The sequence below is a fragment of the Peromyscus maniculatus genome, chromosome 19 (assembly GCF_049852395.1).
Source record: "Peromyscus maniculatus bairdii isolate BWxNUB_F1_BW_parent chromosome 19, HU_Pman_BW_mat_3.1, whole genome shotgun sequence".
Taxonomy (NCBI): domain Eukaryota; kingdom Metazoa; phylum Chordata; class Mammalia; order Rodentia; family Cricetidae; genus Peromyscus; species Peromyscus maniculatus.
This window is the reverse complement of record NC_134870.1, coordinates 58,713,751-58,739,811: the sequence shown is the minus strand read 5'-3', so window position 1 is coordinate 58,739,811 and position 26,061 is coordinate 58,713,751. Positions and strand designations below refer to the sequence as shown.

At 41.6% G+C, this 26,061-nt stretch overlaps 1 protein-coding gene across 6 annotated transcripts in view; it reads left to right on the top strand.

The window, feature by feature from the left end:
* The window catches only part of Spire1 (spire type actin nucleation factor 1), a 114,675-nt gene that overhangs the window by 65,769 nt on the left and 22,845 nt on the right, over nt 1–26,061 (top strand). For 2 of the 6 annotated variants that reach the window (XM_015998300.3, XM_006970071.4), the window contains exons 5-9: nt 7,603–7,680; nt 12,262–12,426; nt 18,540–18,626; nt 20,121–20,250; nt 25,535–25,576. In XM_015998300.3, coding sequence (XP_015853786.3) covers nt 7,603–7,680; nt 12,262–12,426; nt 18,540–18,626; nt 20,121–20,250; nt 25,535–25,576 — 502 coding nt within the window. The remainder of the gene's footprint in view (nt 1–7,602; nt 7,681–12,261; nt 12,427–18,539; nt 18,627–20,120; nt 20,251–25,534; nt 25,577–26,061) is intronic. The other 4 variants (XM_076555399.1, XM_076555400.1, XM_015998386.3 and 1 more) reach the window with 2 other exon arrangements.

Here is a 26,061-nt window from a genome sequence, read left to right as displayed (position 1 = left end):
CCAAGATGAGAAAAATGTTGATCTTTAAAATGTAAGAGACACTTAATCAAAAGGGGGCATTTGCATAAGAGCTGACATTGAACCTATTGAAATGAATTGTATTCTGAGCATTTGGTGTGGAGGTGATTTACAAAGTACATTTTATTTATTTGTTTTTGAAGATGCCAATATATATGCTAGCATGGAGATATCCTAATTGCTAGCTGAGAACGGTTTCACCAGAAAGGGAAGAGTTAATTGGCATCTGTGTACTCCCAATTAGAGCTTTCTCACCGCATTCCAAGCATAGGCCAGCATCTGTCATTACATTTATGTAAGAAAAAATTTATTCAGAAGCTAAAATAGAATCAACAAGAGGACAGAAGCTCATCTCTGAAATAGACAGATTTGTAATTTACTTTCAAATAATTCAGTTTCTTTTTTTGTTAACTAGAAAACTAGAAGTTTTGAGTCACATTTGATCAGGCTGGTACAATTGTAGTATTTACAGTCTTAAAACAGTTTTATTAAAATGTTCTGAGTCAGGATTTTAGTTTCATGAAGAAATTAGAAAGAGGTGTCATCTGAAACAAATCTGCTAAGATTAGAATGTTCTGGAGGTGAAATGTGAATTAATAACTAGATCCCTGCATACACTCTCTGGCTCATACATACATACTGCCCACTTGTGAATTTCTAAGTAGATCCCTGCATGTACCCACCTGCTTATACATACATACTGCCCACTTGTGAATTTCTGAGTAGATCCCTGCATGCACTCACCTGCTCATAAATACATACTGCCCACTTGGCTACTAAGTCTCTGCATGTGAGTCAGGCTTCATCCTTTATCAAAAATCCAAGAGGTTTTTTTTGTTTGTTTGTTTTGGTTTGGTTTTTTTTTTGTTTGTTTTTGGGTTTTTTTGGTTTTTTTTCCTTTTTTTTCTTTTTCTTTTTTTTTTTTTTTTCTTTTTAGAAACAGGGTTTCTCTGTGTAGCCCTCTGGCTGTCCTGGAACTTGCTCTGTAGACCAGGGATTAAAGGCATAGACCATTACTACCAGGCTAACATCTAAGAGTTCTTATTGTGCCCATTCTAGAGATGACAAAATCAACTGAGGATTAGCATGGTTAGCTAAGGCGTGAGAAGTCACCCAGCTAGAAAGCCTCTGATAACCATGTGTGCTGCTCTTCAGGGAAGTTAAGACACGAGATGTTCTTGGGCCAGTCTTTAATTCCCAGCACTTGGGAGGCAGAGCCAGGCGGATCTCTGTGAGTTCGAGGCCAGCCTCGGCTACCAAGTGAGTTTCAGGAAAGGCACAAAGCTACACAGAGAAACCCTGTCTCGAAAAACATAAAATTAAATAGATAAATAAATTACCTTTCATGGGGCTGGAGAGATGGCTCAGAGGTTAAGAGCACTGGCTGTTCTTCCAGAGGTCCTGAGTTCAAATCCCAGCAACCACATGGTGGTTTATAACCATCTGTAATGAAATCTGGTGCCCTCTTCTGGCCTGCAGGGCTGCAGGCAGAACACTGTATACATAAAAATAAATAAATATTAAATATATATATATAAATTACCTTTCAAATTATAAAGGACAGATTGTTTGTCTTAGTAGTAGGGAGGAAGGAGTTTGATCCAGTGAAGTAAAGGCAAGGATATAAAGGCCTATATTTAGTCAGAAATATGTAAGAGAATGATAAAAGAGAGAGTGGAGAATGAGCTGTGGCAGGATTCACAGCAATGAGAGTTTGGGAAAGAATATATCTAATTACTGCTTTTCATGCCATTCTACCATATGACTAAAAGTCAAAGAAGAAGTTGATATTTCTGGAATTATGTGAGCATTGGAAATCATGACTTTGAGTTTTAGGCTTCTGCTGCATCTGTATAATCCAGCATTTTGCTCTGCTCCACCGCCTGAATTTTGTTACTTTTTGGTTTATGGTTATTAAACAAACTGTAGTGCTTGCTTGGGATGAGCCTTTAAATTACAAGAAGAACATGATAGAAAGAACTTGGTTCCTGCTGGACCTGAGCAGCCCCATGCTGAACTCTAAATTATGTGTGGGCAAAGGGGTATTGGTTAGAACATCAGACCAATAATACCTGATGATTTTTCTTAAGCACTGACGATGCCAAACTAGCCAATTTTGATGCTGGGTGAATCTTGGTGACCTGATTAGTATTGTAATTACAGCCAAACAATGGGTTCTGTTCTTGGTAACTGCAAAGCCAATAAGCACAATTAGAAGGTCAAAGAAAGAGGGAGGATTATTACCTGCAACCAGCCAGGAGAGCACTGTAGTTGTTCCACAAGCAATGAGTGCCTTTCGGGCAAAGGAAGCATGTGATTTTATTCAGGAAGCCTGTACATACTTACATACAAAACCACTTGGGGTGGACACAGTCCTGAGCTTACTCTATTTAAAAAGTATACTATTCACAAAGTAACTATGTTCATTTTAAGACGGGAAGATGGTGGATGCATCCCTGGACCTGTTCAGCTCAGAGTCATGAGGTACATACACACCTTGTTAAAGTAAGTGGTGGATAAGAACACTTCTGGGCATGTTTAGCTTACATCACAAAGATGGCAGACAGGAATTCTTATGGACACACTTAACTTTTTGCAAGAAGTCTTTAGCTGAAACAAAAGGAGAAGACACTGTGAAGGTGTGTCCACATACAAGTTTGCCCTTGAGCTGGTCTCATGTGCTGCTGACATAATTACTTCATTCTTCTATAGGTCTTAGAAATAAATTTCTTTTTTATTATTTATTTATTATCTATTTGGCTGAATGTAACATTTGTACATAGTATGAGCTCAAGTTAAGTATTTTCCTGAACAGGCACATGTCTCTACCCCCAACTCTCCCATAGGATTTTGAATTTAAAGGCCAGAGATTTCCTCTGAATAATTTTCCCTCAGACTGAATTTGCTCTAGTTAAAGTTGACTTATTAAAGAGCTGTTGAAGAAATTTAAGCATTAATGTATAATACTATAGCACATTCTTACCTTAAAATATCTTAATTTATTTATTGAACAAATACAAGTGCCAACCTTGTACAAAGCACTGTTCTACATATTTGAGAATCCTATCACTGAACAAATAAACTTTTAAAAAAGCCTTTCTTATTATAGGAGGTAGACAGAAAACACACAAAACCAGTATATCATATAGACTCTTAAGGTGAGGGCACTGTTTCTTTGGAAACAGTGTAGACTAAGTTAAGTGCTAGAGGCTAGGGGTGGGGCTTAGGATGTGGTCAAGGTGGGCTATTGAGAAAGAATCTGATGAAAGACAGGGAAGGCTTTGCTTGGTGAGTATCTGAGGTGAGCACTGGACACAGAGGGAGCCCTCAAAGCAGGTGCTGAAAGTCTGGAATGGGCTGGAGCAGCAGGAAATAGTTCCTTCCAGCTCAGTGGACTGGGCGGTGCTGTTAGGTGTGGTCCCAGGCTGCCCAGAAATCCTAAATCCATTTTCTTCTACCACTGTAACTTAAGAACCCCAAAGACTCTTTCAATCAATAGAATAGTGTATACTCTCAAGCATTGATCCTTTTTGCATAGAACTTTAATAACATCTTGGAAACCAAATAAGGGCTTCTGCCTGTGTGTGGTCTCTTCCCCACTCACCTCTGATTTTGATACTTCATGGAGGTTGTGCACTTCAGACTATAGTTTTGAATCATCAGAGTTTTTTTTTTTTTTAAATACCTAATTTCTAGCAAAAAAATGGGGGGATTTTGAATATCAGAAATACTGTACTAGGTTGGTACATCTTAAATAATAGACAATGAAGAATACTGGTTTAGTAATAATGATTCCTATTCAGATTTTGATGTAAGGTCATGACACTTTTTGCAAAGACCAGTTAGTAATCATAAATTTTATTCTCTTTCTTTGTGTGTTATTAGAATTCTTAAGTATTCGTGATGGTTCCATTTAACAAAATAAGTAGAACCTGACCCCCAGCTGTCTTATGAGGATTGTTGATAAGATAAAAAGGTAGATTATGGAATCTACTTTTAAAAAGCAACTACTTGTTTTAAATATTTTACATTGGATTACATTTTTGTATATTGTATGCAGATTTTGTATATTGATACAAATTTGAGATTATTTTAGTTAGAACATACTGTACATATACTTCTAATCTTGTTCAAGGTATTGTACCTATACAGTTCATTTAACAATGTAATACAAATTGATAGTCCTTGAAAGTTGTTATTACCAACTAATTAGGATATGAAAAATGCAAGTTATTACAATCAAACTTGTAAGTCATATTAGGTATGTTTTCAAGGTCAAAGAGATATATTTTAGATAGACAGGTCATCTTCAAACACTTCAGAGATCTACAGAACATGGCATTTAAAATGCTGACGGTATGCTGTCCAAATGGGAGAAGCAGGGCACAAAAGAAAGGACTGCCGAACTTTGCCAAGACAAAGTAGGACAGCCCTTAGGAAAATTCTGCTTCACAGATGAGTCTGTCCCATATGCTAAGCCTGTAGGCCAAAGGTGATGCCCCACCATTGCAGAGGAACCTTGGGTGACTGTCCAGGCAGCTAACTGTTTTTGTCATTTCTCACAGTTTTTGGAAGTCGCTTGTTTGCACTTCCTGCTTACTCAGTAAATATTATTTCTTTCTCAGGTCTCTGAGGGAGTTGAAGACTAGATAATTATATAGTTTTCCTTGTTAACAAATTCAGAAAAGAAACTCACTAAAGAGGTGTAAAGTATATAAGTTTGAAAGACATCAAAAGATAGTATTCAGTTGGTAATACAAGTTAAGATAGAAAGTGAATTAGGTACACTTTGGACTCACCAAAATAGGATAAATAATAGAGTATTTTCTCTGAATTTGTCAAATGTTTATAGACTGGACATTGTTAATGTAATTCTTTTCTCTTCTCTTCTCTTCTCTTCTCTTCTCTTCTCTTCTCTTCTCTTCTCTTCTCTTCTCTTCTCTTCTCTTCTCTTCTCTTCTCTTCTCTTCCCTTCCCTTCCCTTCCCCTCCCCTCCCCTCCCCTCCCCTCCCCTCCCCTCCCCTCCCCTCCCCTCCCCTCCCCTCCCCTCCCCTCCCCTCCCCTCCCCTCCCCTCCCCTCCCCTCCTCTCCTCTCCTCTCCTCTCCTCCTCTCCCCTCCTCTCCCCTTCTCTTCTTTTCTTTTCCGAGACAGGGTTTCTCTGTGTAGCTTTGCGCCTTTTTTGGAACTCACTCTGTAGCCCAGGGTGGCCTCGAACTCACTGCCTCCTGAGTCCTGGGATTAAAGGCATGCGCCACCACTGCCCGGCATAATTCTTGACTGTATATATTGTATATACTTATTGTACTTATTATATATAGTTTTTCTTATATTAGTTATAACCTTTTATTATTTTAAACAAAAAAAGGGAAATGTGGTAATATATTATGTACTCTAATAAACCTGGCCTGAAGATCAGAGACCAGAACAAGCCAATAGATTAAACATAGATGCCAGGCAGTGGTGGCACACACATTTAATCCCAGTAGTTGGGAGTCAGACGCCTTTAATCCTAGCACTAAGAAGGAAGTGTAATGGTGGGCTGAGAAAGGTATATAAGGCGTGAGGAGACAGGAACTAAAGTCTTTGGGCTAGAAGCTTTTCAGGCTGAGGAGTCGGTGAGGTAAGAGGTGGTGGCTGTGGCTTGTTCCTTTGTCTCTGATCTTTAGGCAAATTTTATTAGGGTACACAATGTATCACCACATTTCTGAAGGTGACTGACAGCAGTTGGCGGCGGTAGTCATGCTGCTAATTTACCTCCAAAAGTCTGTGTTTAGCACATCAGAAATACCTGTTTTAGGTTTTGATACGCCCTGTGGTATAGTCAATTGCTGTTTGTTAGTCTTAGGAAGTTATGCCCGGTCTCTTTTCTGTGTCAGTAATTTGATGTGTCACTTCCTCTACTTAAAGTTAGAAGGGTAGACTGTGACACTTTGATTTCATAGGTGAATAGAAGCTTCAGATCGGGTAACCTAGACAAGGCCATGTATCTTATTTCAGCATCTTCGAAGGAATCTTGACTTTTAAAGAAAATTGTGTAAACACATTCTGGAATAACTAGAAAAGAGTTGGGTGTTTTCCTTCTGTTTCCCCCTAGGGATAGAAGAAAGAATGCATTACTTGTACCACACTTTCTTTTTTCCTGCATTAACATTTCTTTATTAAGAGTATTTTTAAAAGGTGGTGGTGTTAGCCTTGTTTTGCAGATGGATAATATGAGATGTTAGGAAGCTAAAAATAAACAGTTTGGAAATTTTTTGTTTATAATGTCATATAAAACAAGCTAGGTTTCATATAGTACATTTCAATCTAGTCTGTGGGCAAGCAGGCAAATAATTCAGCCAAAGGTAATATATATTAAGGTTGAATTGCTATTAGTAGGCATGGAATACAGTATGTTTATAATTAACTTGTAAATATGCTTTTCAAAATTTTTAGTGTGTGTGTGTGTGTGTGTGTGTGTGTGCGCGCGTGCGCGTGCGCATGCATGCATGTACGTGTGTGCATTTCGTGTGTGGAAGTCTGATGACAAACTTGAAAAAGTGAGTTTTGTCTTTCCAGCCTGTGGGTCCTAGAAATCTAGCTCAGGCCATTGGGCTTGGTGGCACGTGCCTTTATCAAGCCATCTCACCATCCCATCGTTTTATTAGTCAGTATTTTCTTGCAAGTTGCCAGTGTTGGATTGATGCTGCTTAAAAGGCAATTTATCATTTGAGGTTTATAAATAAATTACTTGATAAATATTGTATTAGTTGTTTTTCTTGTCACTGGGCAAAATAGCTGACAGAAAGAACCGAAAGAAGGAGGCTTTGTTCCCCTCAGGTTTAAGGGTACGTAGTCCATGGTGTCCGGGAGGCACGGTACCAGAGCATGTGGCAGAGCTCTTTACATTTCCTCCCAGGAAGCGGAGAGGGGGTGCTGCTTTTCTCCCTTTTCACCCTGGAATGCCAGCACGTAGAATGGTATCATCCACATTTAAAGTGGTTCTTTCCACCTCAATTAACCCAGTTTTTAAAAACCGCTCTAAGACAGGCCCAGAGATTTGTTTCCATGGTGATGCTAAATCCTGTCCAGTTGACAATCAAGATTAGCCATCACAAATGCATGCCAAGCATCCAAAATTTCCAAAGCTCCTGTTAACTCTGTGCATGGCCTTCTGCTAAGGGAGCCTGGAGAGAAGCCACAGACAAGTGTGAACCTAACAGGATGCTCAGAGCCCAGAGAGGTGAAGAGATTTTGTTATAAAAGGGAAGAAAGGAAGGCCTGTCTGAGCAACTAGTGGTTTCCGTTGAACCTGATATCTGCAGAAAAGGAGAGGGCAGTGGAGAGAGATGGTGTGGAATGGCCAGGACGAAGACTGCTTTACTAGCCCAGTACTGTTTTTAGTAGTCAAGAAGAGAGTGTAATTTTAAAAAAAGAGTAAAATTAAAGAAAAGAACGAAGTAATTACCCATGGGCTTTAATGAACTATCTTCATTGATACTTTTCTCTCCATTTTCTCTAAAGATAAATTTTTGGAATTATAACTTGCTTATAGCTTAATATAATTTCCATAATTGGTTTTTAAATTTTATTTTAACCGACAGAATCTTAAGAAGATTCAAGAAATGGAAAAGACTGATGAATCTAGCCCAGATCTGGAGGACCTGAAAAATGCAGACTGGGTAAGGAACTGGATATACTTTCTGATAAGTTCAGCTTTGAAAAATAGTGTTTGGTTTTGTTTTAATGCTGGTTATTAAGGACTGAAGGATGAATTAGTACATACATTTGAATGCTTGACTTTACAAGTGGTAAGTATTTTTGTATCCCCACTAGTAGATCTCCCCACCAACACAATAAGCCAGATCAAGCCAAATTAAAAGCCTAGGTTTAATGAGCAAAGCTCCCTGGTGACTCAAGCCCTCAGAAGTGAGGCCAGGGAGAGAGGAGAACTCACATGGCAGGTCTAGTGACTGGAGCTTAAATACCATGTAGGTGGTCTTGGAGAGCGGGGGAGGAGCCACCACTTGGTGGGTGGGGTTTGGGATTGGGGGTGGGGAGTGAGGACAAGGTGAGCACCCAGCTGAACAATAAGTGAATAAATATTTTCATTATAAAAGTTTTTCTTGCCGGGCGATGGTGGCGCACGCCTTTAATCCCAGCACTCGGGAGGCAGAGCCAGGCGGATCGCTGTGAGTTCGAGGCCAGCCTGGGCTACCAAGTGAGCTCCAGGAAAGGCGCAAAGCTACACAGAGAAACCCTGTCTTCGAAAAACCAAAAAAAAAAAAAAAAAAGTTTTTCTTATCGTGAAAGAGCTGCCCCCATTGTATCTGGAAATATTGCTATTAACATTTATAATTATAAATACCTTAAATAATACTCATTACTCAAAACAGAAGCTCTGTGTCAGGATGTGAGACTAGCAGTGTGATGCATTTTTTTTATCCAATGAACATTTACTGGGTTAGAGGCCTATAGATGCAGAATGAGGAATATGTAGTCTCTGCCGTCCCTGACACAGTCTAGACTAGAGAGGATATTTTCTAGAACAGGAGATTAGGTGTTTCCATATGGCACACTTGAGTGTACACTCCTTTTCAGACACCATCCCAAATCCTGTAGACACTGAGAGTCCCTGCTCTCAGGTAGAACAGTCTTGGGCACAAGACAGTGGATGTCAGGAAGTGCTCAGTAAAGTGTTCCAGATATCAAGGGAGGCACACCTTAGGATTCTGACTTTGAGATTAAAGAACATGGTCAGCAGTTGATCTTACTGCTTTTGCAGAGGACACAGATTCAGGTCCCAGCACAGCCGGGCTGCTCACAACTAACTCCAGTTCCAGGAGATCAGATGTCCTTGTGTGTAGATGTAACCAACCGTCTTATTAAATAAGAAATACAGAATCAATGTAAAAGAGAAAGCCAAGAGGTCAGAGCTCAGAGCTAAAATCTCACCCTTCCTCCTGCGGTGGTCCCAGCTTCCCGAAAGAGAGCTATTTCCCTGTGTGTAAGTCGTTTCATAGTCATTCTGCCTTCTCATTGGTTGTAAACCCAAACACGTGACTGCCTCGTCAATATCTGTATGTACAGCCCCCCAGGTCTTAAAGGCATATGTCTCCAATGCTGGCTGTATCCCTGAACACACAGAGATCTGTGGGATTAAAGGCGTGCGCCACCACCGCCACCCTCTGTCTATGGCTCTAATAGCTCTGACCCCCGAGCAACTTTATTTATTAACATACAATCAAAACCACATTTCAGTACAATTAGAATACACTTGTGGCTTCCAAGGGCTCATACACACGCATTGCACATAAACTTTCTCAGATTCTCACACACACACAGGTAAAATGGAAATCTTTTTTTTTTTTTTAAGATTTTATTTATGTATTATGTATACAGTGTTCTGCCTGCATATATGCCTTTATACCGGAAGAGGGTACCAGATCTCATCATAGATGTTTGTGAGCCACCATGTGGTTGCTGGGAATTGAACTCAGGACCTCTGGAAGATCAGTCAGTACTCTTAACCTCTGAGCCATTTCTCCAGCCCGGAAATCTTTTTTAAAGGATAGTAATGGTATTATTAAGTGAAAGACTCTTGAAATAGATGCAGATTTGAGAACTGTGAATAAGTTCCCTTAACAGTATTAGGGTTTTTGTTGTTGTTGTTGTTGTTTGTTTGCTTGTTTGTTTTTGTTTGTTTTGTTTTGTTTTTTGAGACAGGGTTTCTCTGTGTAGTTTTGGTGCCTGTCCTGGAACTCACTTGGTAGCCCAGACTGGCCTGGAACTCACAGAGATCCGCCTGGCTCTGCCTCCCGAGTGCTGGGATTAAAGAAAGGCACCCGGTGACATTAGTTTTTGTTTGCCATGTTCCTTAACATCTTTATTAAGAAACAGTATAGACATGCTTATAATAAGGTGTACATGTTCAAAGTGTACAATGTGGTACGTTTTGACACATTGGTGAGTATATCCATGTGACCATCACCATAATCAAAATAATGATCCTATCATCCCCTTGTTACTCTATTTCCTGCCTCCCTGCTCTCTCCATTTGCATTGTCCAGAGTTTCATGTGGGATGGTGATGAGTGTGTGCCGGGTCACACTGCGCTTCTTCCCCTGGGCACAGTGTGTTCAGACTTGGTGCTGCCGCCACCTGTATCACTATTGCCCTTCCATTTGGTACTAAGTGCCACTCCACTTTACAGAGAAATCAGTTTGTTACTCATCTCCTGATGGTCACTTGGGCTGTTTCTTGTGTTTGTTGTTATTGTTGTACGTGATGACTTCCCCACCCACCCCCTCGTGTAGCTCTGGCTGTTCTGAAACTCGCTCTGTAGACCAGACTGGCTTTGAACTCACAGAGATCCACCTGCCTCTGCCTCCTTAGTGCTGGGATTAAAGGTGTGCACTGCCGCCGCCTCTGCCGCCGCCACCAAGTGTACATTTTTTTTTAACTAAAGAAGGCAAGGTGGAAGGAGAGAACTGACATTACAGAGTTGTCTTCTGACTTACATATGCTCCATGGGGATGCATACCCACATACACACAAATCACACCTAATAATAGTAATAATCACTGAAGTTTTGCAAAATAATAATTAAATAATAATCCAAGCTGCAGCAATCACTGAGCAGACCCTCACAAACTTGAAGGGGAGTTCCTTTTGCTAGATCCCACCTCTTCTCACAACACCGCTCAGGTGAATGACCTGGGAAGATGAGAGCAAAGAGGGGAATGGAGAAGTTGATGTCTCTAACGGGGCTGGAGCGGCGGGAAAGGTGCCTGATGTCTCCCCTGATGACCTCAGTTCCATCCTCAGAAGAGAGTGAAAGAAACGGATTAGTGTATCGTAAATGAAAAGTCATCTTGAGAAATGTAACCGTTTATTTTATACAGAGAAACTGGTTTGGTTTTGTAGATAGACCCTAGAAACTCATACATACAAACCATCTCCTCTATCAGTGAGCTGCACACCGGAGTGTGGAAAATTCTCATGACTTAACTTATGTTTTTAGGTAGCTATTGAAGACACATTAATTTTGATAAGTTACATTTTAATTAAACACTGTATGGGTTGACTTTTCACTGAAGTAGACAATGATAGGTAAGACAAGTAAACCAAGGGGTTAAGGAATATTGCACATTTTAGTATATGTTACTAAGTATTTGATGTAAATCTCGTCTTATTAGAACTCTTGAAGGTGGAGAGAGACTTATTATTTCTAGATAAGAGAACTGATTATAGGATGTGTACTAGATAATGTAAAATTGTAATTTTGAGCATTGTATATTTATAAAACACAAGACGCCGAGTCTTCATTATTACTTACTTCTCATTGATGAGATGAACTCGGGCAGGTGAAGCAGCTGCTGGTGCCCAGCTAACAGCAAGTACGTGTATCCACCAGCTGTAGATGCAGCAGTGCTGTGCGCTAAGCACAACACAGCCAGGGGGTAGAGCAGTGGACTTACCTAGTGACTCACGGGTCTGCAGGGCAGCTGTATCATCTCTGCTCTGTCCTGAGAACAGAGCCAAACCACGCTTGAAGAAGCATGAGAAGGACAGCTTGCTGTACTTGTGCTTTTGAAGTCTTTAGTGTCCTCTCACTCACTGATATTCCACTGACCACACAATCATATAGCTAGACTCCAAGTCGGGGTATGGGGAATACACCATGCTTTCAGTAAGCAGTAGTATTGGGGACTGTCTTAGTTGGTGTTTTTATTGTTGTGGTTGTGAAGAGACCTCATGAACATGGCAACTTTTATAAAGGAAAACATTTAATTGAGGGGGCTCGATTCCAGTTTCAGAGGTTCAGTCCATTATCATCATGGCAGGAAGCATGGCAGCGTGCAGGCAGACATGGTGCTGGAGGAGTAGCTGAGAGTCCTACATCTTGCAGGCAACAGGAAGTTACCCTGAGCAAAGCTTAAGCCAAAGACTCGGAGCCTGCCCCACAGTGACCCACTTCCTCCAGCAAGGCCATCCCCACTCCAACAAGGCCACACCTCCTAATAGTGCCACTCCCTATGAAATTATGGGAGCCAGTTACATTCAAATGACCACAGGGACGTGTGTCTTGTAATTCAGTCTACTGACTTTCTACTCATCCAGTGATATCCTAAAATCTAATGTGTTCTCTTTCCTTGGTTGGTGTTTTATATCCATGCCTTTCCTTTATTCTCTATGACTAAGCATTCAGAGAAAACTAGTGGATTTGTTTATTGATGATTATCCATCGTTGGTTCTTTCAGGCACGATTCTGGGTACAGGTGATGAGGGATTTGCGAAATGGGGTAAAACTTAAGAAGGTCCAACAGCGGCAGTACAACCCGTTGCCGATTGAATACCAGCTCACCCCTTATGAGATGCTCATGGACGATATTCGGTGCAAAAGATACACCTTGAGAAAAGTAATGGTAAGTACTCAAATGGTGGCCTATAGCTTATTTGTTGGAAATGGGTTAATCAGTATTATTTCTTCTCATAAAATACTTGATCACTATAGAAAACTTGAAAAATACATTAAGCTCAAAGAAGGAAAGTTATAAACGTGTAATTTTATAACCAAAAGAAATTTTGTTACTCTACTGGCTCGTTTTATGTGTCAACTTGACACAAGCTAGAGTCATCAGAGAGGAAGGAGCCTTGGCTGAGGAAATGCCTCCATGAGATCCAGCTGTAAGGCATTTTCTCAACTAGTGATCAGTGGGGGAGGGTCCAGTCCGTGGTGGGTAGTGCCATCCCTGGGCTGGTAGTCCTGGGTTCTATAAGAAAGCAGACTGAAGTAAAAAGGGGACCTGTAGGGCCCTGGCCCCCGTTTTGGATAACTGTTGCCTTGCTTGCTTACCTTGACCTTGATATCCTCCCTATGCTAATTCCCTCCCGGGTTTCACCCTCCTGAATGCTTGTCTATGTATTCTGCATAATGGGTGTTAACAGCTTAGATGCAAGATTGTAAAACATCTGTAGCAAACTTCTGCCCTCCAGGGTTCTCCCAGTGTGCTGTAAGCCTGTATTTAAGACCTCCTCTCTCCTTCAATAAACGTCATTTTCAAAAAAAAAAAATAGCTGAGGTGCCCCCATGGAACTGGACCAGGCCCTCTGGATAAGTGAGACAGTTGATTAGCTTGAACTGTTTAGGAAGCCCCCAAACAGTGGGACCAGGACATGTTCTTGGTGCATGAGCTGGCTTTTTGGAATCTAGGGCCTATGCTGAGACACTTTGCACAGCCTTGGTGCAGGGAGGAGGGGACTGGACCTGCCTCAACTGAATCTACCAGGCTGGGCTGACTCCCCAGGGGAGACCTTGCCTTGGAGGAAGTGGGAATGGGGGGCAGATTGGGGGGGAAAGGCTGGGGGGTGGGAGGAGGAAGGACAGGGGAATCAGTGGCTGATATGTAAAATTAAATTAATTATAAAATAAAAAAAAGAAAGAAAAAAATTAAGAAAGCAGGCTGAGTAAGCCAGGGGAAGCAGGCCAGTAAGTAGCTCCTCTCCGTGGCCTGTGTCAGCTCCTGCCTCCAGGATCCTGCCATTTGAGTTCCTGTCCTGACTTCCTTCAGTGATGAACGGCAGTGCTGAAGTGTAAGCCGAATAAATAAACTCTTTCCTCCCCAAGTTGCTTTTTGGTCGTGGTGTCTCATCGAAGCAGTAGAAACCCTAAGACAGTTAGGTTGCTTGGCCATTTGCATTCATTTCATTCTCCTGCCCTCTCTGTTGTCTGGCAGATACTGTTGTTGTTGTTGTTTTGATACAGGGTGTTGCTCTGTTGCACTGGCTGGCCTGGAACCTACTGTGTATACCAAACTGACCCAAGAGTGGTCCTCCTGCCTCTTGAGTGCTGGGGAGTCAAGCATGTGCCACTATGCCCAGCGGCACATCCTCAGTCTTCTTTCTGCATTTTATTAGACAGAATGGGCTGATTTCAGTTTATAACCTATTATCCTTGTTTCATGTTGTGAATAGTCTTCTGTGTCATTACTACTTCTAAATGATTGCATACTTTCTAGCTTTCTGTATCAGAGGTCTTTAAACTCATCACCTCAGTATCAGGTATAAGCAGGCTGTTTTATGTATCCTGTTCTACACATCTATTAATAGCTATACAGTGAGGTCCTTGAGCCATGTTCTGAGGACAGGCACATCCAGCTCCTCAGCAGATCATGGGATTTCTGCCTTGGAAATGTCTCCTTAGTGTACACTTCTCCCATCACCTCTGTCTCTCATTGAGACTGCCGCAGTGGCCTCACTGCCCTATTGGCTGGGGTTACAAGTGTGTAATACCACGTCTCTACATTTTTAGACTTTTTCCACTGTCCTGGAGAAATCATGTACCCTTAAGAAAAATATGTATTCCAAGCTGCCAGGTATGGTAACATCTATTTGTGATTCCCATACTCAGGATGTAGAAGCAGAAGGTCTGTCTCAGAAAAGAGTAGGAGGGAGAGAGGCAGAGGAAGGGAGGGAAAGAGAGTATTCTGTTACTAGGTGAAGAGTTCTTCTAGTTAATTTATGGAATTGTTCAAATCCCTCCCTTTTTCTTGGTTGATCTTCTGTTCAATACACGGTTGTAAATGTAATCTTAAAAGTCTCCAACTAGTCTAGAATTGTTTATTTCACTTTCAATGTTTGTTTCTTCATATATTTTAGACTGTAATTTGGTACATATTTATTTATTCATTTATTCATTCATTTATTTATCTTTTTTTTTTTTTTTTTTGAGACAAGGTTTCTCTGTGTAGCCTTGGCTGTCCTAGAACTCACTCCGTAGACCAGACTAGCCTCAAACTCTGCCTCCTGAGTGCTGGGATTAAAGGTGTGCCACCAGTGCCCAGCTGCAAGCACATATGTACTTACAATGGTTAGATTTTCAGTACCTAGTGTCTGGTTTTATCATGGCTGTTCCCTGGGCATCTGTTTTATCTGCTGTTGATACTGCTGCCCTAGCTCTTTTCTTTCAGACTGCTGTTTGCATTGACTTCCTTGGACATCCTTCACTTTTGAGCTTATTCGTGTTCCACATTTCTGTTTTTCTTTTTTCTTTTTTAAGATTTATTTGTTTATTTTATGCGTTTGAGTACTTTACCTGCATGTACATAAGTGCACTGTGTGTGTACCTGGTGTCCAAGGGGCTGAAGAAGGTGCCAGATCCCCTGGAGTTGGAGTTACAGATGGTTGTGAGCAACTACATGGGTGCTGAGAGTAGAACCCAGGCCCTCTGCAGCCAGTGCTCTCCCTAAGCCATCTTAGTTAATTTAGTTTAAGTACGTAATGCATTTTCATTATTCTAAATGAAGAAACTAGGGTTTGCATTTGAAAAGTTGCCCTCTCATGTGTTTATTTCTTAGAGGCAACCAAAGTTGTTTTTTGTATTGTTTTCTGGTGATGTTTTGCGTGGCTGCTTCCCTGTTGATTGAGCATGTGCACATCTCTGCCACATTACAGATTCTGCTGTGTCTGTACTGCTGACTACATTGTTCACAGCGTGTGAAAAGCTTTTACATTCAGTCCACTTCTCATTCTTTTTTAATTAGCATGCAAAAGGTTCACTATGACATGGTCATACTTAGATATTGCTGTCCTTTGTTCATCCCCCTCTCCTCAACTAGTCCCACTTCTGCTCTCACAAATCTACCTAACTTTATGTAGCTAATGCAGTCCACGATTTGTAAAAGATTTATTGTCTTACATTTTAGTCATGTGTACATATGTGTGTCTGTGTGTAGGTAAATGCACATGAGGGCAGGTGCCTCTGGAAACCAGAGGGATCAGATCCCCTGAAACTGGAGTTATAGACATGTTGGGGGCACAGAGGCCCTTGTACTCACAGACTAGCATTAAGGAAAACCAGGAATGTTAAACACAGGGGCCTCTTCTCAATGAAGGAGATAAAGTACCTGTTTTCCTGCCCAGAAGTCTGAGAGTGGATTGTGTTAAGGACCTGGTGACCTTTTTGCTATAGAGGCAGACGTCACTCAAATTCCCCAAAATGATTAAGCCAGACTTTTCCCTCCCTAGACCATTACCCATCCTTAGGGGAGATGTCACATATACTTTATGGCCTGTTGACCTCTATGCTATTGGTCAGATTCTAGGCCTTTTAGCTATAGAACCCACCCTCATGGTCACATGTACTTTGTAAAAGAGTTTCTATGCTGTCACACCTTAAGCTTTATTGTATACCTGTAATTGGACTGATTGGACTGATGGTTGCCTGGAAACCTTTCCCCAAATTGTACTGAGATTTAAATATCTGACAGTGAACTGCCTGGCACCAGGTTTTCGTTCTTACCTCTTCTCGGATCACTGCCAGCGTTGACACCTGCCAGGACTCACACATTGGCAGTTGTGAGCCACTCAGTGTGGGTGCTGGGAACTGGACTCGGGTCCTCTGGAAGAGCAGCAAGAGCTCTTAACTACTAAGCCATGCCCCCAGCCCACTGTCTACAGTTACTAATAGCCCAAAGTAATCTATAACATGGGCAAACCAAAGTTGAGCTAATCTCTTATTGTTGATTTACTGTTTTTAATTTTTCTTAATATAAGTTCTAGCCATACAATTACTGGTTCAGTGGATATACATGTCTGTAAACAGGCAGTGGTTCTTAATCTTCCTAACCTTTTAATACAGTTCCTCATGCTGTGGTGACCACCAACTAAAAAATTATTTTTATTGCTAATTCATAACTAATTATCAATTTTAATATAACTATCTGATATGCAGGATCTCTGATATGTGAACCCCAAAAGGAATGGGACCCATAGGTTGAGAACCACCGGTCTAAGGACTAATAAATACTGCCACGTTGTCTAATATACTTGTAAGCCATCTTGTGGTTTGAAAGTCAGATACACATATTTGATGTAATTCTAATTCTAAGATTATAGCTTCACGTGGTTCTAAAGAAGCTGTTTTCTTTACGTGAGCCAGGGCCATATTGTCAGATGATAGAGTTCTTTCAACCTTGTCAGTGTTTGGCATTAGCAGAGAAGTGTCCATCTCAGCTTTGAGCAGCTACTGAAGTGTAGCATGGGTGAGTCACAAGACTTCATTTCCAGAGAGGTGCCAAAGGGAAGGCTGTACAGTGTGAGAATTGGGTGGGTGGCAACTTACTTTTATCTGTTTTACTTCAAATTCAGCTACCTAAAACTTTTTACTTAAGAAACAATGCAGAGTTCACAGGATAGTTTTGTTTATTTTTTAAATAATTTATTCTTATTTTATGTATTGGTGTTTTGCCTGCATGTATATCTGTGTGAGAGTGTCAGAAGCCTTGGAATTGGAGTTACAGATAGGTGTGAGTTTCCATGTGGGTGCTGGGAACTGACCCTGGATCCTCTGGAAGAGCGGCCATCTGTCCAGCCTCAGTTCAGGGTAGTTTTAAAATAATTCAAAGGAATCACTTTTTGTATATTAGAAGGTTTCTATTTGTAAGCCATTGTGCCCCGAAAATAAGATCAAGTTCCTGTATTTTCTTTAAATATACCATTTGTCCACCTGGAATCATTTCTTGCTTCAGTTGTTTTGTTTTGTCAAGTATTCTGTGGACTGAGATGATCTGCTGGTCCTGGAGCAGTGTTTTTTACCTACTCTAGCTTACCTGCTGTCCTCAAAATGAGTGCTGGTCCATAGTGGGTTGAGACCCGATGGTAGAAAGCCAGGAGTGGTAGCATATGCACATAATCTCAGCACTTGGGAGTTGGAGACAGGAGGATTAGGAGTTTGATGTCATTCTTAGCTACCTATCAGTTTGAGGCCAGCCTAGGCTACATAACAAAAACACCAGAAAAGCAGCTCGTGTGATGTGTTTGTGTGGATGTTGGAACTTGCAAGCCAACTTAACTTTTTCCACTTTCTCATCTTCTTGTTGTGATGGAAAGAATATTAAAAGCATATGAAGATTATTTAGAAGGATATATTAGAAGTAGAATTCTAAGTATAAGAATGTCTGATTAAGTTGTATAATATCGGTGGATTTTAAAAAAATTTACACACCAGGAAATCCACAAGTAAGGATCATGCCACATCAGGCCTCTGGTTCTGCTGGTAGGTCCTGCAGCTCCCCTTCCTAAGCTAGGTACTGGCACTCACATGCTGGGCGGGGCTCTCCAGTGATTGCTGCTGGTGCTGCCTTGTGGCCTAGTATAGGAGACATGGAGAAGGGAGTGGTGTGAGGTAGATCCCAGTGTGGCTGTCATGGGGGAGGGCCGGGCCTGAGGTGGTAGTTCAGCCTGTTTTGTCTAAGTAAGACTGAGAAACAAAGCCGTGTGTGATGGATGGCACATACCTATAACCCCAGTGCTTTGGATGTAGAGACAAGAAGTTGGGAGGTTCAAGGTCACCTTCCACTGCCTGTGAGTTCAAAACCAGCCTGGGGTACACAAGACCTTATCTCAAAAACCTACCCCTTAAGAAAGACAGAGTCACACCTGTGCCATCTGGGAAGTCAGAATCTTAGTCACTGAACATACAGTGACAATTTCTTGATTAACATACCTGTTTTGTTTTTGTTCTTTTGTCTCTTTTTAGGTAAATGGTGACATTCCCCCTCGGTTAAGAAAGAGTGCTCATGAGATCATCCTTGACTTCATCAGATCAAGACCCCCTTTAAATCCAGTATGTAACTTAACACACTCTCCACAGGGATGGGTCTGTAGCTCTCTACCAAGCTCTCCCTTGAGAGTATGAAGCCTACCTGTAAATTACAGTCTAAAGCACAGAGACATACCTTCACTTATTTAATACAGTTATTTGGTATGTTTTCACTCGAAGCAGTCTGAGTCATAGTGCACAATCTGTCTGAATACCTGCTATAACAGCTGAAAACTAATACCACATAGTTTCTGGCATGAGTTGCCTTTCCAACTCAAATCATGCTACTACACTGCTTAGACCACAGTCACACTGACACTGCTTTACACTTAAATGTGCACTCACTTTTATGTTAACAGTCTGTTGGCAGGGTTTTCCCTAATGAAAAACCATGGAATCAGAATACTGTTTGAAATGCTGTTTGTGTTTTCCTTACTCTTTTCCTCCTGGCTTAGTAGCCAGCTCCCACCAAACCATGTCAGGCCTATGTACGTAAAGTAACAGCGAGGGTAAATCAGTGTTCTTCCAGTTTGTAGATTCTTGCATAATCAGTTATCCTTTTAGATCTTTCTGAAAGAAGGGGGAAATGTTGGTGCAGTAGGGAGAGGTCATAGGAACATGATAGTCCACACTAGCCCCACAGTCTAGCTTGATTGAGCTCTAAGCCAGTTAACCTGCCTCTCTCTGCCTCGGTGTCCTCATTAATAGACCGAAGACAATGATAATCTAAGGTGGTGAATTACAAATGTTGCTTTTGGAAAGGTATTGTGGTTCGCCCTATAATCTCAACACTCTAGAGGCTGAGGCTGGGGTTGCCACAAGTTTGATACCAGTCTGGACTACAGAATAAGACTGAGTCTCAAAAGGACAGCAGTAAAGTTAGTTTCCAAAACAGTGGCCTTGAGGGGACATGGCTATAACTTTAGCAGAACTGACTACTTGAATTTACCTGAGCACATGTGATCAAGTCACTGGGAGGCCCAGGAATCTCCTGTTGCATTAGAAGTCTTGACATTGGGGCTTGAGAGACAGCTCAGTAGGTAAAGGTGTCTGCACCAGCCTGATGGTTGATCTGGGACCTTTGCCCAGGACCTCACAAAGTGGAAGGTGTAAACGCACTCCCTTGAATTGATGTCTGACCTCCACTGATGTGTAAGCACACAAAAGGAATTATATGTATATAATTTATTAAATGACTTGAATAGTCTTTTATTGGACAATGTTACAGTCAGTGAAGTACAGTTCATAAATCTGTACTGTATGAATAACTATATTAAGAACAGCTGGGGGCTGGAGAGATGGCTCAGAGGTTAAGAGCACTGGCTGTTCTTCCAGAGGTCCTGAGTTCAATTCCCAGCAACCACATGGTAGCTCACAACCATCTGTAACGAGATCTGATGCCCTCTTCTGGCCTGCAGTCACATATGCTGTATACATAATAAATAAATAAATAAATAAAAAAAAAAAAAAAAAAAGAACAGCTAATCAAGTCTCTAACCATTGCACTTCCCTTTCAAGGCCTCAGCCAGAAAATTGAAACCAACCCCTCCACGACCTCGGAGCCTCCATGAAAGAATATTAGAGGAGATCAAAGCAGAAAGAAAGCTGCGGCCTGTCTCACCAGAAGAGATTAGACGGAGCCGACTTGGTGAGTCCCCACTTCCTGTGCTCAGGGACCACTTAAGAGTGACCCACAGATTCTTAGTCCTTGTCTCTGGACTCCTCCTCTCTCCTGTGTCCTCCCTCCCTCTCCTCCAACTGTTGCTCACTAACATGACCGTCCCATTTGTTTGCACTTGAGATTCGTGTGGCGGACGGTTCTCTCCTCTCTGAAGTTGAACTACCCGAGAGCACTGTGGTACAGTGGCGGGGCACTGCCAGCTTGATGCTGCGGTTTGCAGAGACGCTCTCTCCCTTTCTCATCCTGACAACCTGCAGCACAGGCAGGGGTACAAGGTCTCCTTGCGTCTGTTACATTTTCTGTAAGAACTAAGTAAGATCGTGCTGACAGCGGCAACAGAAACCTTATGAACTAATGTGTACAACGGTAGATGATAGATACATAGTATTATTGGTGAAATTATTAAGGCCACTCCACGTAGTTAAAAGGATATTTATTTAATAGCGTCACTTACAAATGAAGGGATAGGTAGGTCACGTGGTCTGGGGAAGGTGTATAACAATCCAGTGGTGTTCTCTGGAGCTCTGCTCGATCCACCTCCACTGTTCAGGGTCCCGGACCAGAGAGAGCACTGGCCCATCCAGCTCTCGGGTCTCCAGGTGCCTCCCCTGGCCCCGCCTTGTAGACATGACAGTTGCCGAAGTCTCAATGGGGGTTGGAACTTCCAGATCAAAGCTGGAATGGCTACCCACTACATAGTATCACTCCATTTCTTTCAGAACCCTTCTAAGTGTGGGTGTGGTGGGTGTGTGGGTACTTGTGTGTGTGCACACTCAGAGTCCAGCGGTCAGCATGAGGGTCTGCTGCCATCTTCTACCCCATGTCTTGAGACGGGTTTTCACTGCATTCCGAGCGCAGTGTTGCAGCTAAGGTAGCTGGCCCAGCAGTCCTCCGGAATCCATCTGTCTCCACCCCTCCACCACTGGGGTCACGGCGTTTGCATGAGTGGCAGTCCTGACATGGAAGGTGATTTCTCATGTCATTTGGATTTTCATTTCCCTAGTGATTGATGATTGACATTTGAGTACGCTTTCATGTAGTTCATGAACTATTTCATGTCACCTTTGGAATGTTTGTTTAGGTTCTTTGCTTTTTTTAAATCAGGGCCATCAGTTATTTTATTTTTGAGCTACTAGCATTTGTTAGTATTTTGAACATTAACCCCAGGAAGTGATGGTCAGCGATTTCCTTTCCCCCATAAGTAAGCTGCCTCTCAACTGTGAGAGTCCTGTAACAGCAGAATGTCAGGAGTGTGCAGCAGATGAGGAGGAGAAGTGCTTCCCAGACCTCCCCTCGCGACCTGACGTCTGGCAGTCAGTCCCTGCCCTCTGAAGGCTCCAAGGCCCCCAAACATGAGCCTAGAGGGGACATTGACCTTCAAACCATACACAGTAAGAATTTGAGGCATGGTTTTTTCTACTAAAGATTCCCATGGAGGGGGCAGGAGGCTGGAGAGACAAATCAGCAGGTAAGAGCGCTGGCTGCTCTTGAGAGGACATGGATCCTCTCAAATCCCAGTACTCACATGGCAACTTAAAACTGCCTGTAACTCAGTTCTAGGGAGTGTGCTACAGCCCCTCCCAGGCTTCTGACCCCTGAGGGCATGTACATGGATATACCTGATGTGCATGATTACATGAGGCAAAACATTCAGACATACAAAATTAAATCTTTAAGAAAATCGTTTTTAAAAAGAAGATTCTCTGGAGGCCCGGGGCTATAGCTCCGTGGTTGAGTGCTTACTTAGCATAAATGAGGCTCTAAAAATTAATCCCTAGGCATGGTGGCACATGTCTTTAATGCTAACACTGGAGAGGCGGAGGAGGTGGATGGATCTTTTTGTAGTTTGAGGCCAACCTGGTCTACATGGTGAGACCCTGCCTCAAAAAAAAAAAGGAAAGAGGAGAAGAAAAAGGATTTTCATAGGAACGCACATCTATAATCCCAACACTTGGATGGCAGAAGATAAAGGGATCATGAATTCGAGGCCACCCTGGGCTATACAGTGTGTAGCCCTAGAATGAGGAGAGAGGAGGAACAAAGAGAAGGGGCACAGGGAGAGGAGAAGAAAAAGAAACACGGATTTTTTTTTTTTTTTTCAGGAGGGCTGTTGAGTTGAATCTGTTGATGGCTTTGGGTATATGGATGTTTGCTGTTTTGTTTTGTTTTGTTTTGTTTTGTTTTTGAGACAGGGTTACCATGTAGCCCTAGCCATCCTGAACTCATTGTGTAGACCAGGCTGGTATCAAACTCAGAGAGATCCACCTGCCTCTGCCTCCCAAATGCTGGTATTAAAAGCCTGTGCCTCTGTGCCCAGTGGTTATATGGTATGTATATAATGGTTTTTAGAGATGGTTTCTCCATGTAGCCTTGGCTGTCTTTGAACTTGCTCTATAGACCAAGCTGGCCTCGAACTTTGAGATCCACCTGCCTCTGCCTCCGAAGAGCTTCCATTAAAGATGTGTGCTACCACCACCTAGCTGGTATATGGGGTTTTTTGTTTGTTTGTTTCTTTTGGGTTTTGTTTTTGTTTTTGTTTTTGTTTTGTTTTTGGCTTTTCGAGACAGGATTTCTCTGTAGCTTTGGAGCCTGTCCTGGACTAGCTCTGTAAACCAGGCTGGCCTCGAACTCACAGAGATCTGCCTGCCTCTGCCTCCCGAGTGCTGGGATTACAGGCGTGTGCCACCACCGCCTGGCTGGTATATGGGTATTTTAACAATATTAATTCTTCCAATCTATGAGCACAGACCATCTTTGTGTCTTATAATGTTCCATGTTATTAATGTTCCTGGTTTATTATTTTTGTGATGTAACAAGTAATATTGTTTTCTTGTGTTTCTTTTCACATGTGTTATATCAACACAATACATTTGTCTTATGTTTACTTTCTATCAACAAACTTGACTGAATTTAATAGCACTTTGAAAAGAGTTTTTGGCTGGGCAGTGGTGGCACATGCCTTTAATCCCAGCACTCGGGAGGCAGAGGCAGGAGGACCTCTGTGAGTTCGAGGCCAGCCTGGTCTACAGAGCGAGATCCAGGACAAGCACCAAAACTACACAAAGAAACCCTGTCTCGAAAAAACACCCCCCCCCCAAAAAAAAGATTTATATTAGTGTTTTCCTTTATATGTGTTGGTGTTTTGTCTGTATGTCAGTCTGTGCACCAGGGGTGTGCCTGATCCCTGTGGAGTCTAGAAGAGGACATCAGAAAAGGGACTGGAGTTACAGACAGTTGTGAGCAGCCATATGGGTGCTAGGAATCAAACCCAGGTCCTCTGGAAGAGCAGCCAGTGCTCTTAACTGCTGAGCCATCTCTCTAGCCCATGAATTTATTAGCTTCAACTGTTTTTTTGTTTTGTTTTTTAATGACATCTCTAGGATTTCCTTTATATAAGATTATGTCTGTAAACTGGGACAGTTTTATTCTTCCTTTCTAACTGGTTTATCTGTTCATTTATATTCTCTGTCTGTCTGTCTGTATTTTTTTCTTGCCCGATTGCTTTAATCAGGACTCCTAGTACTATGAAGAACACAAGAAAGGCCATGTTTGCTTTGTTTCTGATGTCAGCACTGTGAGGAGAATGTAATGTGGACTTTTCATATGTAGGCTTTATTATAGCAAAGTAATGTCTTTGTATTCCCAGCTTTTTGAGTTTTCAGTGTGAGGGTGTTCTAGTTTGTCAAATGCTTTTTCTGAAGTTTTGAGATGACCATGTTTTTTTTATCCTCTATCCATCATTAGTTATGTATCACAATAATTGCTTCTAGTTTGATTTTTCTCTTGCTTTGATAAACACTTTGACCAAAAGCAGTTTAAGGGGGGGGGGGGAATGGATTTACTGCAGATTTCACTTCCAGGTGGGGTGTCTGGACTGGAACTCAGGCAGGCACTGAAGCAGACACCATGGAGGAGTGCTGCTTATGTATGTGGCTGCTCACTGGCTCAGCTAGTGTTCTGAAACACACACGTTCATGTATAAAAAGTAAAGCTAAAAAATTTAAATAATGACCAATCTACAACATGTTATTTTCTTGGGTTATCATTGGTTATGGCCTGAACATCTTTCATCATTAAAACAAATCAAAACATAATCAGATAAAACATGATCAAAACATTTATTAGAACATGATCTCCCAACTAATGTCTAAATGATGTATCTACCTATTCTCCTACTGTTGTATTGGCCATTTCCAATTTTTTTCCTAGCAAGTCTGAAGTTACTGTTATTGTACCTCCACCTCTTTCACATCACTGGTACTTTTCTAAACATCTTAATTACTATGATCCTTCCCCTTTGTCCTTTTGGTGGTATATGGAGCTGAAAAATGAGAGCCTCATTTAGGGATTTCACTCCGACCCAAAACAAATAGCAAAAAAAGGCAAGCCAAGAATGTAGCAGAGTTGGTAGAATATTGTCTACCTTGCTTAAAGCCCAGGTTCAATTAGCTTAACAGGGAGGGAGAGAGAGAGAGAGAGAGAGAGAGAGAGAGAGAGAGAGAGAGAGAGAGAGAGAGAGAGAGAGAGAGAAAGAGAGAGATGGATGAATTTCATTGCCCAAGAATTGATAGCATTCCTATTGTATGAGGTGGTGAGTTTATTCAAAAGTTATGTTCGTGTACCAGAAGAGAGCTCAATAAAAGATATTAGTAAACTTGATTAAAGAGTTGTTTGAGAATATGTGTTATTTTATTTGCTATCCTGAGCAAGGGAAATCTGGAATATATTTGAGTGTTGAACTGAGTATCTTATTTTTTTTGAATGGCAGGTGGAAAATTATTCTCATCAACACAAATCCCTCTCCACTTTCCTGAGACATCTAAAACTCTTAATTTACACATTAGGATGGAAATACTTAACCACTTAGTTCCTGATCATCAAATACTATTATTTACAACAAACTTATTATATGATGAACATAACTTTTGAATACAATTGACCTCTGCATACAAAAGGAATGCTATCAGTTCTTGTGGAATGAGGTTCATCTTTTTTCTCTTTATCTTGTTTTCATTCTCAATGTATTTTTTAAATGTTACTTTCTTCTTCATATTGTTATTCTATCATTTTCATAGGACTGGAATTAAGACTCTTGCGTGGTTTTATTGTATTTCAGAATTGTATCCACTAGCTTCTAGCTAGCCTCCAAGGGTTGCCAGTGAGAGCTCTGACCCTTCTCCCTGTCCTGTCTCCCTGTGTATCCTTAATGGCTGAATTACTTTCTCTTTATTGTTTGTTTTCTTTTTTTCAGCAGTGCGGCCACTTAGCATGTCTCACAGTTTTGACTTGTCAGGTAAAAAAAAAAAAAAAAAAAAAAAGCACTTTCACACCTGACATGGGCTGTGTGGTTTCTGTGAATCACATTCATTTGTCTGCTTGTTTAGACATGTCAGAAAAGAAAATTGAAAAGCTTTCTTCTAAGCTGTGGTCAGTAAAATAAAGTAGCCTACCTATTTCAAAGCAGTACACCTAAGTAGAACCACAGTGAATGTGCAGCCTCCCAGAAGAGCTGGGCTGCCCCAGGCAGCCTGTGAATATGGCTGCCCAGCATGTGGTAGCTCTCACTGGGTCAGACCTTTCCGTAAGGAAACAGAAAAAAACAAAACAAAACCAAAAAACTGTAAAGAAACTGTGCCCCGTTCTTTAAAACACTGAGAGCCTCAGTGGGCAGAAATTGCCCACTGTTCCCCTCTGCTTAATGGGTAGAGCCTGTCATTCATGGCTCTGTGCTGGTCACAGAAGATCACTGTCAGGGCCTCCTCTGATGTGTGCCCTAAG